The 13,439-nt window shown below is 37.2% G+C and overlaps 2 protein-coding genes across 2 annotated transcripts; both read left to right on the plus strand.

Moving 5' to 3' along the window:
- Nucleotides 1-1,689: 1,689 nt before the first annotated feature.
- Nucleotides 1,690-5,024, plus strand: LOC114404763 (probable DNA-directed RNA polymerase). Its single transcript, XM_028367580.1, has one exon. It carries the CDS (start codon nt 1,878-1,880, stop codon nt 5,022-5,024), a length of 3,147 nt encoding a protein of 1,048 aa, XP_028223381.1. The 5' UTR covers nt 1,690-1,877.
- Nucleotides 5,025-5,235: 211 nt separating this feature from the next.
- On the plus strand, nt 5,236-7,839 carry LOC114404764 (DNA polymerase-like). Its single transcript, XM_028367581.1, has one exon. The coding sequence runs from the start codon at nt 5,236-5,238 to the stop codon at nt 7,837-7,839; it is 2,604 nt and encodes an 867-aa protein (XP_028223382.1).
- Nucleotides 7,840-13,439: the final 5,600 nt, after the last annotated feature.

The raw sequence follows: 13,439 nt of genomic DNA on the forward strand, positions 1-13,439 counted from the left end.
GATTCTCTAAAAAGCCAAGGTCGCGGGTGGCCAAGAGGGCCCACTTGGAGACTTGGGATCTCAGCAGGAAATGCGAAGGTTGCTTAAAGCCGGCCGATAGGCGAAAGAGAATCAACTAGTTTAGTTCGGATCTGAGTAGGCTTATCTTATAATAGGGAATACTCTAACCCTGGGAACCTAGGACTACTAAGGTGGGTGGAAAAGCCTGGATGAGCACTCCACTACTTAATCTACTGGCGTGGCGTTTCCATATGTTTTTGATCAATAGAACAGGAAGAGGAGGAAAAAAAAGCTTATGATGAGCATCTATTTGAGTCGATTAATCATCCCTTGCATCATCCTTACACCGGTTCTCTTGTGTCTTTCTTTCTCTTTCGATTTGTTGGGTTTTTCTAAGATCCAAAGTCTTCTCTTACAGACTGGCCTTCGCGCTCTTTTTCGGCTTGTGGGTTGGGAGGTTCCCCTCATAATTATTCTTTGTGTTCTTTCGGGCCTCGAATCCGGGTATACGTTGCACATGATGGATCCAGCAGGAGGTCAGCCTGCTGCCAATCCTGCAGCGGAGCAACCCTCAAACGTGCCTTCAGGCGCATCGACCTCGGGCTGGAGAAGTTTCGAAGAAGGTGTTTTGTTAGAATCTTCAAACGAATCCAGCGAAGCGAGCGTGAATCAGCAGCCTGTGATTCCCGAACTTGAACCTCCGCTTCTCGATGACAACACCCGGCGAGCAGAGCTCGCTGTTCGATTGAGGGCGAATTGGTGGGGGATCGCTTATAACGAGCGAATCCTCGACTCCTTCGTCCGGAGTCAACTTGCAATCGAAAGGCACATAGAGGCCGCACTTGTGGCGGACGGATATTCCCCTCAAGTAGTCTTTGAAAGAAGACATATGATTCGTGGCTTTCTTTTCTATCCGGAGGGGCATGCGCTGAGTGAAAACGCTTACGCGGGTTATCTGACCAAAATTGCCAATTTTGGTACAAGGCAAAGCATTCCCTATCAGCGGGTGATCCGAACCGTCCATAACTCTCATCCCTTTTTAGATTAGATATTCTCTTTTTCTTTCAATAGCCGGCAAAATGACTACAGGATCATCGGTCTACTCTACCTCAATTCACCATTTCGAACTTTATACAGAAGGTTTTTCCGTACCAGCTCCTTCTACCTATACCGCTGTTGAAGCACCTAAAGGAGAATTTGGTGTCTTTCTGGTCAGTAATGGAAGCAATCGTCCCTACCGTCGTAAAATAAGAGCACCTGGCTCTGCCCATTCACAAGGACTCGATTCTCTGTCCAAACATCACATGCCAGCAGATGTGGTCACCATCATAGGTACTCAAGATATTGTGTCTGGAGAGGTGGATAGATAGGACTACGTCTTGCTCGATCAGGATGCTAGCTTTATTGCGAGCCAAAAACCTTGTTTGCGGCATTCCCCCGGTCAAAATAGATAAATTATGGAATTCTCTGTAAGAGCTGCGGAACTAACAACTCTATTAGAAAGTAGAATTACCAACTTTTACACTAATTTTCAAGTGGATGAGATCGGTCGAGTGGTCTCCGTTGGAGATGGGATTGCACGTGTTTATGGATTGAACGAGATTCAAGCTGGGGAAATGGTTGAAAAAAGACATACCAACTACCAACCTACCTTTAGGGAATAATATGTGGGACGCGACCCTACTCTAGGGATACTAGACCTTTCAGTTGGGAGTCTTTTAGCACTCAATGCTGTCTGGCTCGTACCGATGTCATGAGTGTCTTATTTATGAAAGACAGAAGTGTGACAAGAAGTGCAGTAATGGTACGGGTTACAAACAGAACAGACATGCGCCAACTGAGGGGAATAACTAGTCAAGGTGCGACACACGCCAAAGATGGCGGCAAAAGACCTGTATTATTACCCGAAACAAACAACAAACAAAACAATGTTGACGACTCGTCAATTTAAATGTATGCTGGAGAAGCATAAATTATTTTTACTTCCGGTTCGATTTCAATCTACTTCTAACTGGATTTCTCACTTTGCAAATACATTGGATATGCCGGAAAATAAAAGCGAGAATCGTGCTAAAATAGAAAGTTTCTGGGAAGGTGCTTTAAAGGATATTTACGAAGAAACACTAATGTATGATAATAATGATGTGGTCCACAGTCCGGATGAATGCGTTGATCCTGAAACACGAAAAATAAAAGTCCCTAAATCAGAGTTTGTTAAGACATATAAAAATAGCGTCTTTTCTCTTCTGGACTGTTATAGATATGAAAATAATGATGCACAAACATTAGAATCGCTTCAGAGAGAAATTGAGGATCTGACTTTGAACTTCTCTGAAGATAGTATTTATAAAACTAGTCCTAACATTATGGTAATGTTAACTAAAAACAACTTGCCAAGTGCTAAGGAATTCCTTCGTGGAAAGTATCTTATGGATAAAGAATATCCCGGCAGAATGACCATTTATGCAGAAAGTCGAAGTGGTGATAGTCTAGAAACCAGCGGCTCAGAGCTATCCGACGAGGAGAATAAAAATCTAAGATGTGTACTATCTGAAAGTGATAAGTCGTTGTTGGTAGAGTTAGGCGAGCACTCCATTGAGTGCCTACTGGTTCACACCCTAGGCCATCTGTTTAATCTGGAAAATATTGTCAGTCTTGCTAGTTTGGTTGATCGTATAGAACGCAATGTAAGGGATTATGCCTCATCGTCAACATTGTATTATAATAGTAGGGTATGTAATCTAAGTATGGATGCTGTTGATAAAGGTACTAAAGCATCTAAAACTAGAGCTTATCCCTTTGGTACAGCATTAGTTGAATTTTTAGTGAGTCGTGGTCTATTGCGCTTAGTAACATATAATGTTGATTTATTAAATTTCTCTGATGATAGTGGTCCAAAGACTGTTGTCAAAAATGTTGTCAAAAAGGGCCATAATTACTATAGGAGCTCTTTAGTATATGCCGAATGCTTGTTTAACCCCGCATTACTTCCTATAAAGTTAAACCTACCTATGGTATTTCCACCTAAAGATTGGGAGCCCCACAAACCTGAACAGAAACGTAAGTTGTTACATATATCTGATATATATGGTGGTTATTTAAGCAACCCTACGGGCCAAATCTACAGCACTCAACGGAGTATGAGTTCTCCCGATGCGAAGAATTTCTTCATCTATTTCGGTGAAAATAAGTATCAAGAAAGTCATAATAAGCAAAATAAGTTTTGTACTAGCATCAGTAGCTTACAGCGTCAATCCTTTAAAATAAATAGTAATTTCCTTAATTTTATATTAGAAAATAGGGAATTATTAGAAGAATGTGGCTACTTGATGCCTGAATTTCTTTCAAAGGTAATACTAGCCCATGCCTCCAGGAAACTTAGAAGTCATTTTGAAAAGAATAAGGATATTCAAACAATATGCAAATTTAGTGATGTGTACGCTCTATTAATAAAGAATATGCAGCGGGCACGTTATGAGTGTACGATTTTAGATCTGGCAAAGGCCTACTCTGGATATTCTTTATATTTTCCAGCATTTATTGACTTCAGAGGTCGAATCTATCGCAGCGGCATCTTTCACTTCCACGAGCGGGATTTAGCCCGAAGTCTACTATTAATAGATTGTAAAGATAATATAGAATATTCTTCCCCTGAAATTAATAATTATCTAAATATGTATCTAACCGCAACTGCATTCCTCTATCAATCATATAAATATGAGGAGGATGCTCTAAATGATATAAATAATAAATTATTACCATTACCTAATCTAGAGTGTAAAGAGAACTTTAAAACGTATTTAAAGACTTTAGTGATAGAATCACGGATGGCTAAACGGCCATTCCAATATTTATCTAATATTTACCTATTATCATCATCGGATTTAATGTCTTTCGTTGATCTGTATAATTGTGTTCCTGTAACTCAGGATGCTAGCGCTAGCGCATATCAACTGATGGCTTATTTCCTCCTGGATAAGAATTTTGCGAAACTAACAAATCTTTTTGATACCGGCAGCGGTGAGATATTTGACATCTATTCTCACATGAGAATTGAATTAATTTCATTCATCAAAGACTCTCTTAGTGAGGAGAATCCTGAGCTATGCGCAATTTTGGATAGGGTCCTAACTAGGAGTATAGTTAAGCAAATATATATGCCAATTATATATGGTAAAACAGCTAATAGCACAACTAAGGATCTTATAGTGAGTCTTTGCCAAGATCTCTTGCCAAAAGAATGTACTATACTGTCGGTTCTATGCTTCAAATTTTGGCAAGAAAAATACAGTTTTATGTATTCGTTTATCCAGCTGATCAGCCTGGTAGGTCGGGTATGCTCTTACCTAGATCAACCAGTCTTGTACAGCACAGAATATTTTAGCACATCCCAGGATTATAAAAAGATGGAAAAACACTCAGTTAGAGTCTTCAACTCTTACTTGAAAAAGGCCCATAATGTCACACTCTCGTTTCCCTCAAAAGAGCGGGATAAGAGGAAAAGTGGGGTATCCACATTCGTTAACTTCATTCATCAAAAGGACGCGCAAATTGCTATGTCTATTGCCTTCTATGCGAACTCATATAATATACCTCTGTACACAGTGCACGACAACTTCATAACAAATATACATTATTGTAAATATATATCTAAAATCTATCTACATGTCATAAAGGAAATGGGGCCCCCTCTTAAAATCATTAACCGCTTTATTTATAAAAATATTATGGAGCCGGCTATAGCGAAGGGCCTCTATAATAATGTAAAAGGCTACAATTTGAAGTCTTTTGATGAAAGGATCATACCAGAGCCTATTTTAGATGAGTTCTTAAAAATTGGACTCATTTCTCCAGAAGATGTCACGAATGCAGCTGGTTTAAAAAAAATAAACAATAAGTTGAAACAAAGATATCAACTCTATTGTAATGCGGTCTGCGGATCTAATAAGAAATTTGATGATCATTTGTTTAAATGGAATAGGTTTAGAGATGCCCTGATTGGGGAAAATTGTATACGTTATTAAAATGTTATTTAAAACCCATGGGGTAAGGCATAATGTTCCGTACACGACATACAGTCGTACTAGATCAACTTCAACATGTATCTTATTGAACCGGATTCAGTCCAATTCTAGTAAGACATTAATATTCCCGCACCCTAAGTTACTAATTCCGTCTTTGGAGTATAGAGAACCTGTATCGGTCCAGGATACAGCCCTCCTCAGCCATAGTGTGATGTCTCTCTTAGTAAGCTATGTTTATCCTGTCTTATTAGGGTACGCGAAAGCTAATATCATATTCTATTTTAAAAATAGAGAAGTAGGTGATATCGCTAAACCACTAAATAAACAGTCTATTCCCTTAACGTTTGATGATGGTAGTCCTATTTCTAAGTCAGAGATATATGCTAGTGTGTTTAGTAGTATATTTAAATTAATAGAGATTTATGACGGTTTTGGGGTTGTTAGAATAGCTATTCGAGCACATTTTGAAGAAAATATCCCCGGCCCTCTTCAACCTTTAAAAGAGGAGTTGCTAGAGGAGGCTCTCTCTGAATGCATTAAGCCATCTTCTGGAGAAATCGATATCAGTAATTTACCTGTTAAAAGTCTTAGTTCTACTTCTCGAAAGTACCCTAAGAATATAACCGTTCCAAGGAAATCGGGCAATATATCCCTGAGGCCGTTCTTGGTGGCCGATACTGAGACCATAATTAACAAAAATAGTCAACATGTACCCTATGCGGTCGGTGTCATGGTTGTTAATCCGGGGATTCCCGTTAGTAGGCGTGAAAGGATCGATACTTACTTCAGCGAAGATTACTCTTCAAGAATCTTCCCAACCTTTGAAGAAAGGAGCTGCCAAATGCTCAAATCATTTATCTTTAGGGTCGCGGCTATTACTCGACAAAATAGGTCTGCTAAAACAATCTACTTTCATAATTTAGGTCGATTCGATGGCATTTTTCTACTTAAGCACCTTGCATTATATCATCCTAATTACACGGTCACCCCCCTTATGAGAGACAATAGACTCTACGAGGTAGCTGTCTATTCTAAAAAAAGGCTATTATTTACGTTCCGAGACTCCTTACATCTACTCCCCGGCAAACTAGATGACCTTGCTAAGAATCTATGCCCTGAGTTGGGTTCTAAAGGATCTATTTCCTATGAGGATGTAAGACTTGAAAGTCTTAGTATTATGAAAGAGAGTTTGTTAGAGTATATGGAGCAGGATATTCTTCTGCTAGGGGGAATTATGCAGTCCTTCCAGGACATATATTATAAGGCTTACCAGGCAGACATAGTAAATAAGCTTACAATAGCCTCACTGGCTCTAAGTCTATTTCGTGAAAAATATTACGATTACAATAAGCATCGTATCCACATCCCTAATCAGAATGAGGATACATTTATTCGGCATGGATATTACGGTGGGCATACCGACGCATACTTACCATACGGTACTAATTTATACTATTATGACGTTAACTCTCTCTATCCTTTTGTTATCAAGGAATTCTCAATGCCTGGGGGTACACCAGTCTGGCATTCTGATTTAGAATATATGACATTAGATAACATGTTTGGGTTCATTGAAGCATATGTAGAATGCCCAAAAAGTATAAATAAACCATTTCTTCCCTATGGGGATAATAAGGATGGCACTCTTATCTTTCCTACAGGCACCTTTGTTGGGGTTTACTATAGTGAGGAGCTCAAGTATGCTAGAGACATAGGCTACACTATAATACCAATTTGTGGATACCTCTTCGAGGAGATGGAAAGTCCATTCAAGGACTACATTAATTCTCTCTTTGAAAGCAGATCCAATGCTAAAAAGAAGGGAAATAACGCCCTATCTTTTGTATATAAATTACTAATGAACTCATTATATGGTAGATTTGGCATCAATCCTCAAAGCACAAAAACCGAGATGTGCAATAAATCTAAACGTGACCGTATATTTAGACGCCCTGAGTTTATAGACGATGTCTTTCTTAGAGAGGATCTATACATGGTATCTTATCTAACCAATCCGGGTAAGGGGCCTTCTTATTGGGACCCCCCGAAGAACTCCGCGGTACAACTAGCCGCAGCGATCACTGCCGGCTCAAGGATCTATATGTACAAGTATATTTCAAGAGAAGACTGCTTATATACAGACACCGACTCTATTGTCCTTGGTAATCCACTTCCGGAGGAAGATGTTTCCTCTTCTGTATTAGGTAAATTTAAATTAGAAGATAAGATCTTGGAGGGATTCTTTTTAGCACCTAAATGCTATAGCTATACCACAGAAGAGTCAGATGGCAATAAGAAGGTCTATAAGTACAAGGGACCGGGTAGAAATGTTATAACTCCAGAATGGTATAAAGAACAGTACGCCGACCCTTCCCGAAGTCTGATAAAGAAGGTAACTTATCAATTTCGACCCGATTGGAAAGAACTCTCGGTTAAAAAGAAAGAGAGTACAACCACTCTTAGAACTCTCAGTAACTCCAAGAGAATACCTTTCTTTAATGAAAAAGGTAAATATGTAAGTACAGATCCACTTGATATCAATGACTTGTCATCTCTAAATTACATTGGAACAAAACTATTAGAAAGTTTTAAAAGGAAAACAGCTCTTTTAGAAAAAGAGAATTCGGCTCTTTCTCAGAAATTACAGAAGCTGGAACAGGAAAGAGGTATAATAGCCCAGCGGAGAGTAGAAGAAGGAAATAATACCGAAGATAATAATACATTAGAGCAAAATAATGCTAAAAGGGCTGAAGATAATATCAATGGAGATCTATTGGATCCAGATACGATGCCGCGGGATAAAAAGCCCCCCTGATAATGGTTGTGGATAAAAGATATATATACAACATTAGATAAAGGCCCAGGAGTGAGGAGGAAATAGAAAAAGGTCGCCTATAGTATGATTTGTTGCTGTCACTAGACTACTCGAAAGAATTCATACCCCCAGCAATCAAACTACTGCGCGAACAAGCAACGGATTGAGCCGTTCCAATCCTCTCCCTATGGCGGGAAGTGCAGAATTCATTGATTACTGCTTTCTTTTGAATCGGAACTATTCGAACATCTCGTACTCAATCATATAACCAGACTTTTAGTAAAGTACAGAAGGAAAAAGAAGGAATTTCTGAACTTCATTAAGGTAGCTTGCTTACTTAGTGCTTGCGAAAAGGTAAAACACTTCCTGCTTCAAGGCTGGCTAATGATAATAGATAGATATCTTCTTCTAGGGGAGCTAGTCTTAGTGGCGGTGCACCCAGTGGGAGTTGCAATTCAAGTTGCAATCTCTTCTTCCTGCCAGCGAGTTAGAAGTTCTTCCCTTTGCTGGTGCTTGAGTTGGATTGGATGAGGATTGAGGATTAGCAAGGATTCTCCAGCAATTTTTAGGTTTTACCTGGCAAGTCTAACTAGATCTTTATCTCTTGCTTGCTTTCATTCTTTAGCGTTTGAATGCATCAATTCAATAAGGTCTTTTGTTAGGGAATTTCCCAACATCTTTGTGAAGGTCTCAATTGATTTTCTTGCAGTCATAAGCTTTGTAAGAGCTGGTTTATGATAATTGACTCTAGTAACTTGAAGCAGAATCTCGTTCACTCCCCCGGCTGAGTCAAATGATTTGTGACAACAGAGGGAAGAGCCTATCAATAAGGGTCGTATGCTGACTATTTTGACATACGAAATCACCAAGTACATATGTGCTTTAATACCAGATGGGGAAAGGGTCACTGATTACGACCTTACTGCTATTATTAATAAATAATATCTTTTCAATGTTACACCTACAGGTAAGGTACCCTCCCCCTCGCGAAATAGAATAGATTTCGCCTCTCAAACCTATCTTCCCCAATAAAGCATAACAACTCTTTTCAGAGAAAAAGACATCATAAATATCAGCAGTTGCTACGAAGACCTCATGGGAAAATCGTCTAAATCTTATTTCTGGAAAACATTTGACAAACTCCCGATCAAATAAGTCCATTAATACAAAGTTGAATAGCAATCTGGAAACCTCTCCAAGAGGAGGAGGAATATCATCAGACCCTACTAAAACTTTATCCCCATCCTTTGTATAGATAGGTAGCTCAAGTAAAGAACTTACTAGTCTAAATACATAATCATTATCGCCAACAAAAGGCTTAACGGCTTTTAAAACCAGTGCTTTAGTAATCACTGATGTTGATGCGGACATATCAACCTTATACATCATATCAACATTATTCATATCTTCAAGACTCTGGAGAAAAGCAGGAAATCTATCCATTAGTCGAATTCCATTTTGGGGCAAGGAACCATAAATAAGACGATGCAAAGTAGCAGACAGGCCCATTAATACTATTTGATCCATAATATTGGACGCCTTTATTATAAATATACGTTCTGGATTTCTTTTATTTACATGTATATGAATATCCGGATAATCAGGTAATATATCTTTTAAAAGCTTATTCATATCTTCATCTAAACAAGTAAAGTACTCTAGCGGGCCAACCTTGTAAGAACTGTTTTCAATTTTTTGTAGAATGATAGACAATTGGAAAGGTGTAATACTAGGTATTAGATTCTCTGCTTTAAGGTAATCATGTACATAACGTATATCCTTAGATAGCTGTAATTGTAAATTATTGTCTGTAGAATACTTTCTCCTAAATAAATAGATAAGAGGATGATAGGAAATAGGCACATTTAAAAGCATAGCATTCCTCGAGTTGTTCCGATACAAAGAATAAGAAATATATAACAATTGGTTGTTCATCATAATATTTATCTTCATACTATAACTTCTCCGCAGCATGGGTTAATCCCAAATGTAAATAAGATGGCAACTGCTAGTCCTAAGCTAACACCGATAATAATAGATTTATTAGAATCCGGTATTTCAATATCCATATCCATGAAGGGCCTATCTTGAGCAAATGCCTGTGACAGCGATGCTGCTGGATTATTTACGCCCTCAATTAAAGTCATTTTATTAAAGCCCGGTATAACATGAGCATCAGGATTAGTAAAGATAGTATCATAATTCTCAATAGGACTAAATAGGGTATTTAATCCTTCAATTGGCATATTGATACCATCGCCAGGTACGAAGCCATACCATACAGTACAACCAATACCCATTTGGACCAGGATTAAGAATCGACCATAATACCCCTCATTAAATGTAATTACTTCAACCAAGACACGAGATGCCAGCGACTCCATACTATTAGAAACAGAGTCAGAAATACCCTTTAACTTAAGTAATGGATTGCTGTTAAGACTACCTTTTGTTAACGATAAGCCTAGGCTATCTTTTAACTTTCTTAAACCCACTAAGGTATCAGGAGCTCGGAGATCTTTTATTAAGAATTCCCCTTGTCCTGGCATAAAGCGAAAGCCAATCGACATCATATAATTGTTTGCCTTTTCGGTTAAATTAATAATAGGGTTCTTTATATCAAAAAATGGTGCTTTAGTCATTTCAATAACATTACGAGTAAACGCCGATGGATTAGTACGAATCTTAAATCTTTCTAAAAGAGATGCAGTAGGAGTCAGAGTAGAAAGAAAACTATGATTACTTGAACTAGCACTGCTATCTTTCAAAGACAGATTACGAAATTTATCAGTTATAGTAAATACATCGTAGTTCTGTTCTATTTTAGATAGAACTTCGGGAACAGCTGATAGACCAATACGCTTCATAATGTTTTGTTTGTTGTTTGTTTCGGGTAATAATACAGGTCTTTTGCCGCCATCTTTGGCGTGTGTCGCACCTTGACTAGTTATTCCCCTCAGTTGGCGCATGTCTGTTCTGTTTGTAACCCGTACCATTACAGCACTTCTTGTCACACTTCTGTCTTTCATAAATAAGACACTCATGACATCGGTACGAGCCAGACAGCATTGAGTGCTAAAAGACTCCCAACTGAAAGGTCTAGTATCCCTGGAGTAGGGTCGCGTCCCACATATTATTCCCTAAAGGTAGGTTGGTAGTTGGTATGTCTTTTTACCCGTCTGGAAGGAATCAAAGACTTATTTATGGATGAGGTCTTCGGGAGTTTAGTTCCTGGGATGACCCATAGCTCTTAGTCCCTTGTTTCGGTGGTTGGTCTCTACCCTTTTCTGTCTCTTGGCGTCTTCCTCTTCTTTATATTCTAAGTGGGCCAATCCGTCCAGTACCTATGTCCATGAGAAACCAGAAATGTAAGTACTCTAAAAACTTGTTCAATTAGCTTGGCTAATTGCTTTCCTTTAGCCTGAAGGGTATTAGATCGAGCTTTTTTACGGGTCTAGCCTAGCACCATAGCCCTTCTCTTGCTGCTTGGCCCGCCTTGAATCATTCCCCTATCATTTGAAATGGTATATGTTGGAGAAGGTAAGGTGAAATCTCCTATGCCTATGATATTACATCTGTTAGTCCACATTTCTTTATGAGGGAAACTGGCCCATAGCCCTCTCGTACAAGGCCTAAAACGGATGAATCAAAGCCTATCATCTCAGCCTTTCCAGCTGCCTAATCCGATAAGCCTGAACATGGTCCAAGGAGTTCTAACAATCGGGGGCCCTTGCTTTAGTGAGTTTCCCTCAAGGTATTTTTTAACTAGTCCATGCCATAGAATTTAGTTCTAAGGCTTTCTCCAGCCAGTACTTTTCCTCTCATGGAAGGTTTTTCATCTATTCCTTTCCTTCTCCTTTATAGTCTATACCAGCGATACTTATTTTAATTTTTAATCATTGCAAATCATGTTTATTTTGCTTTTGGCCTTTATAGGGTTTTAGATAGCACTTTTTCAATATCAAAAGTGTTATCTAAAGTGTTTTAAGGACTAAAAATAAAATAAACGTAATTTTCAAGAACTCAAAACAAATAAGCAATTTTGCAAGGACAAAATAAAAAAAATGTAAAATTGCAATGACTAAAAATATATTTAAACTTTTTATTTAAATAATTTTCCACAATAGGAGACATCATTAGCTCTTCCACTTAAGCCTCATTCATTCATTGTGATAAATTGTTATCATAACTAGATAAGACATAGGAGTTTAAACAAAATTGTTTAGAAGTTAGTTTTAAATGTTTAAATTTTAATATATATTTTAATAAAATAATTATCAAAAGTAATTCGCTTATAAAACAAATATCTACTTGTCTTTTGTATGAAAGCGTATTACAAAAGAATAAAAATTTAATCCATGCTTTTGTATTATATTTTCAAAAGAAAAAGACTTGTCTTTTTCATAACTATATTTATAAAAACAAATAACATTTTATAAATAATAAAATGTACTTTAGTATAATATCATTTGCATTTTGAAAATTTTAAACAATAATATAATAACATTTTATAAATATACTATATAAATAAATAGATAACAAACTCATGGAAACAACCTAATTATAATTGCATAGTGGTCATTAAATAAATTATTATTCTAACACCAGGCTTTAAGTTCTAGTACAACTAGTGCAAAAGATAACATGTATGGACAAGTCTACAAAGTGTTAAACATCCCTTATCATTTGGTGAAGAACTAACTATCCACGTTATTAAACAAGAGAGTTCCCATTCAAATTGTCATTCCAAGTTTGACCAATGGCCTATAATCGAACATTTAAAATAGCATCTCATTCTAAGCCACTATTAATATCAAGTGATATATAGACCTACAAATGACACCATTTCTTGGCTTAGAATCCAACATGGTAACTTCAATCTCATTTACTAAAGGTCTATCTTTTAATATCTAGATGACCTCGCTATTATACTTTGTCATGGATACTCATGTATTATTCAACTTTCTTTTAAACAACCCAGATGTCCAAGTTCCTTTTCCATGAAAATAAGTACATTTGGGTTATTCAAAAGATAGTTGAACAATACAAAAGTATCCATGACAAAGTAAAATATGAAGTACACTAAATATCATAATAAGTAACATTTGTGGTAACTTAAAAAATACATATTTCTTACATATTAAATAGATAGTAAACTCATGGAAAAACTTAACTATGTAATTCCCTAGTGGGCATTGAATCACTAACTCTTCAGCAATGCTATAAAAGGTCATTCAATTACAACTAATTCGAAACAGAGCGTCTCTCGACAAGTCCAATAATCTTAAACATCTCTTATCATTTGGCAAAGAACTAATTGATCCTTATAATTAGGAAAGAAAGAATTTTCCATGCAAACAACCCATCCAACATTCATGAATTGCCTAGAATCAAATATCATGACTATTGCCTCGTTATACTCCTTTCGCAATATCAAGTGATGGATCTACAAAAGACATTCTCTATTTCACACTATTAGTACTAACATGACTCTTTATGGCATTGTAGAAGAACTATTGTGATTAAATACCACTATGCAGTTATATAATTATGTCATTTCATGAGTTTTGTATTATTTAATATGTGAGAAATATGCATGT

Source organism: Glycine soja, unplaced genomic scaffold (genome assembly GCF_004193775.1).
Source record: "Glycine soja cultivar W05 unplaced genomic scaffold, ASM419377v2 tig00106303_1_pilon, whole genome shotgun sequence".
Lineage (NCBI taxonomy): Eukaryota > Viridiplantae > Streptophyta > Magnoliopsida > Fabales > Fabaceae > Glycine > Glycine soja.

Bases quoted from the DNA above. Each gene is read 5' to 3' on its own strand.
- LOC114404763 (XM_028367580.1), top strand. From the start codon at position 1,878: ATGGCGGCAAAAGACCTGTATTATTACCCGAAACAAACAACAAACAAA.
- LOC114404764 (XM_028367581.1), top strand. From the start codon at position 5,236: ATGTCTCTCTTAGTAAGCTATGTTTATCCTGTCTTATTAGGGTACGCG.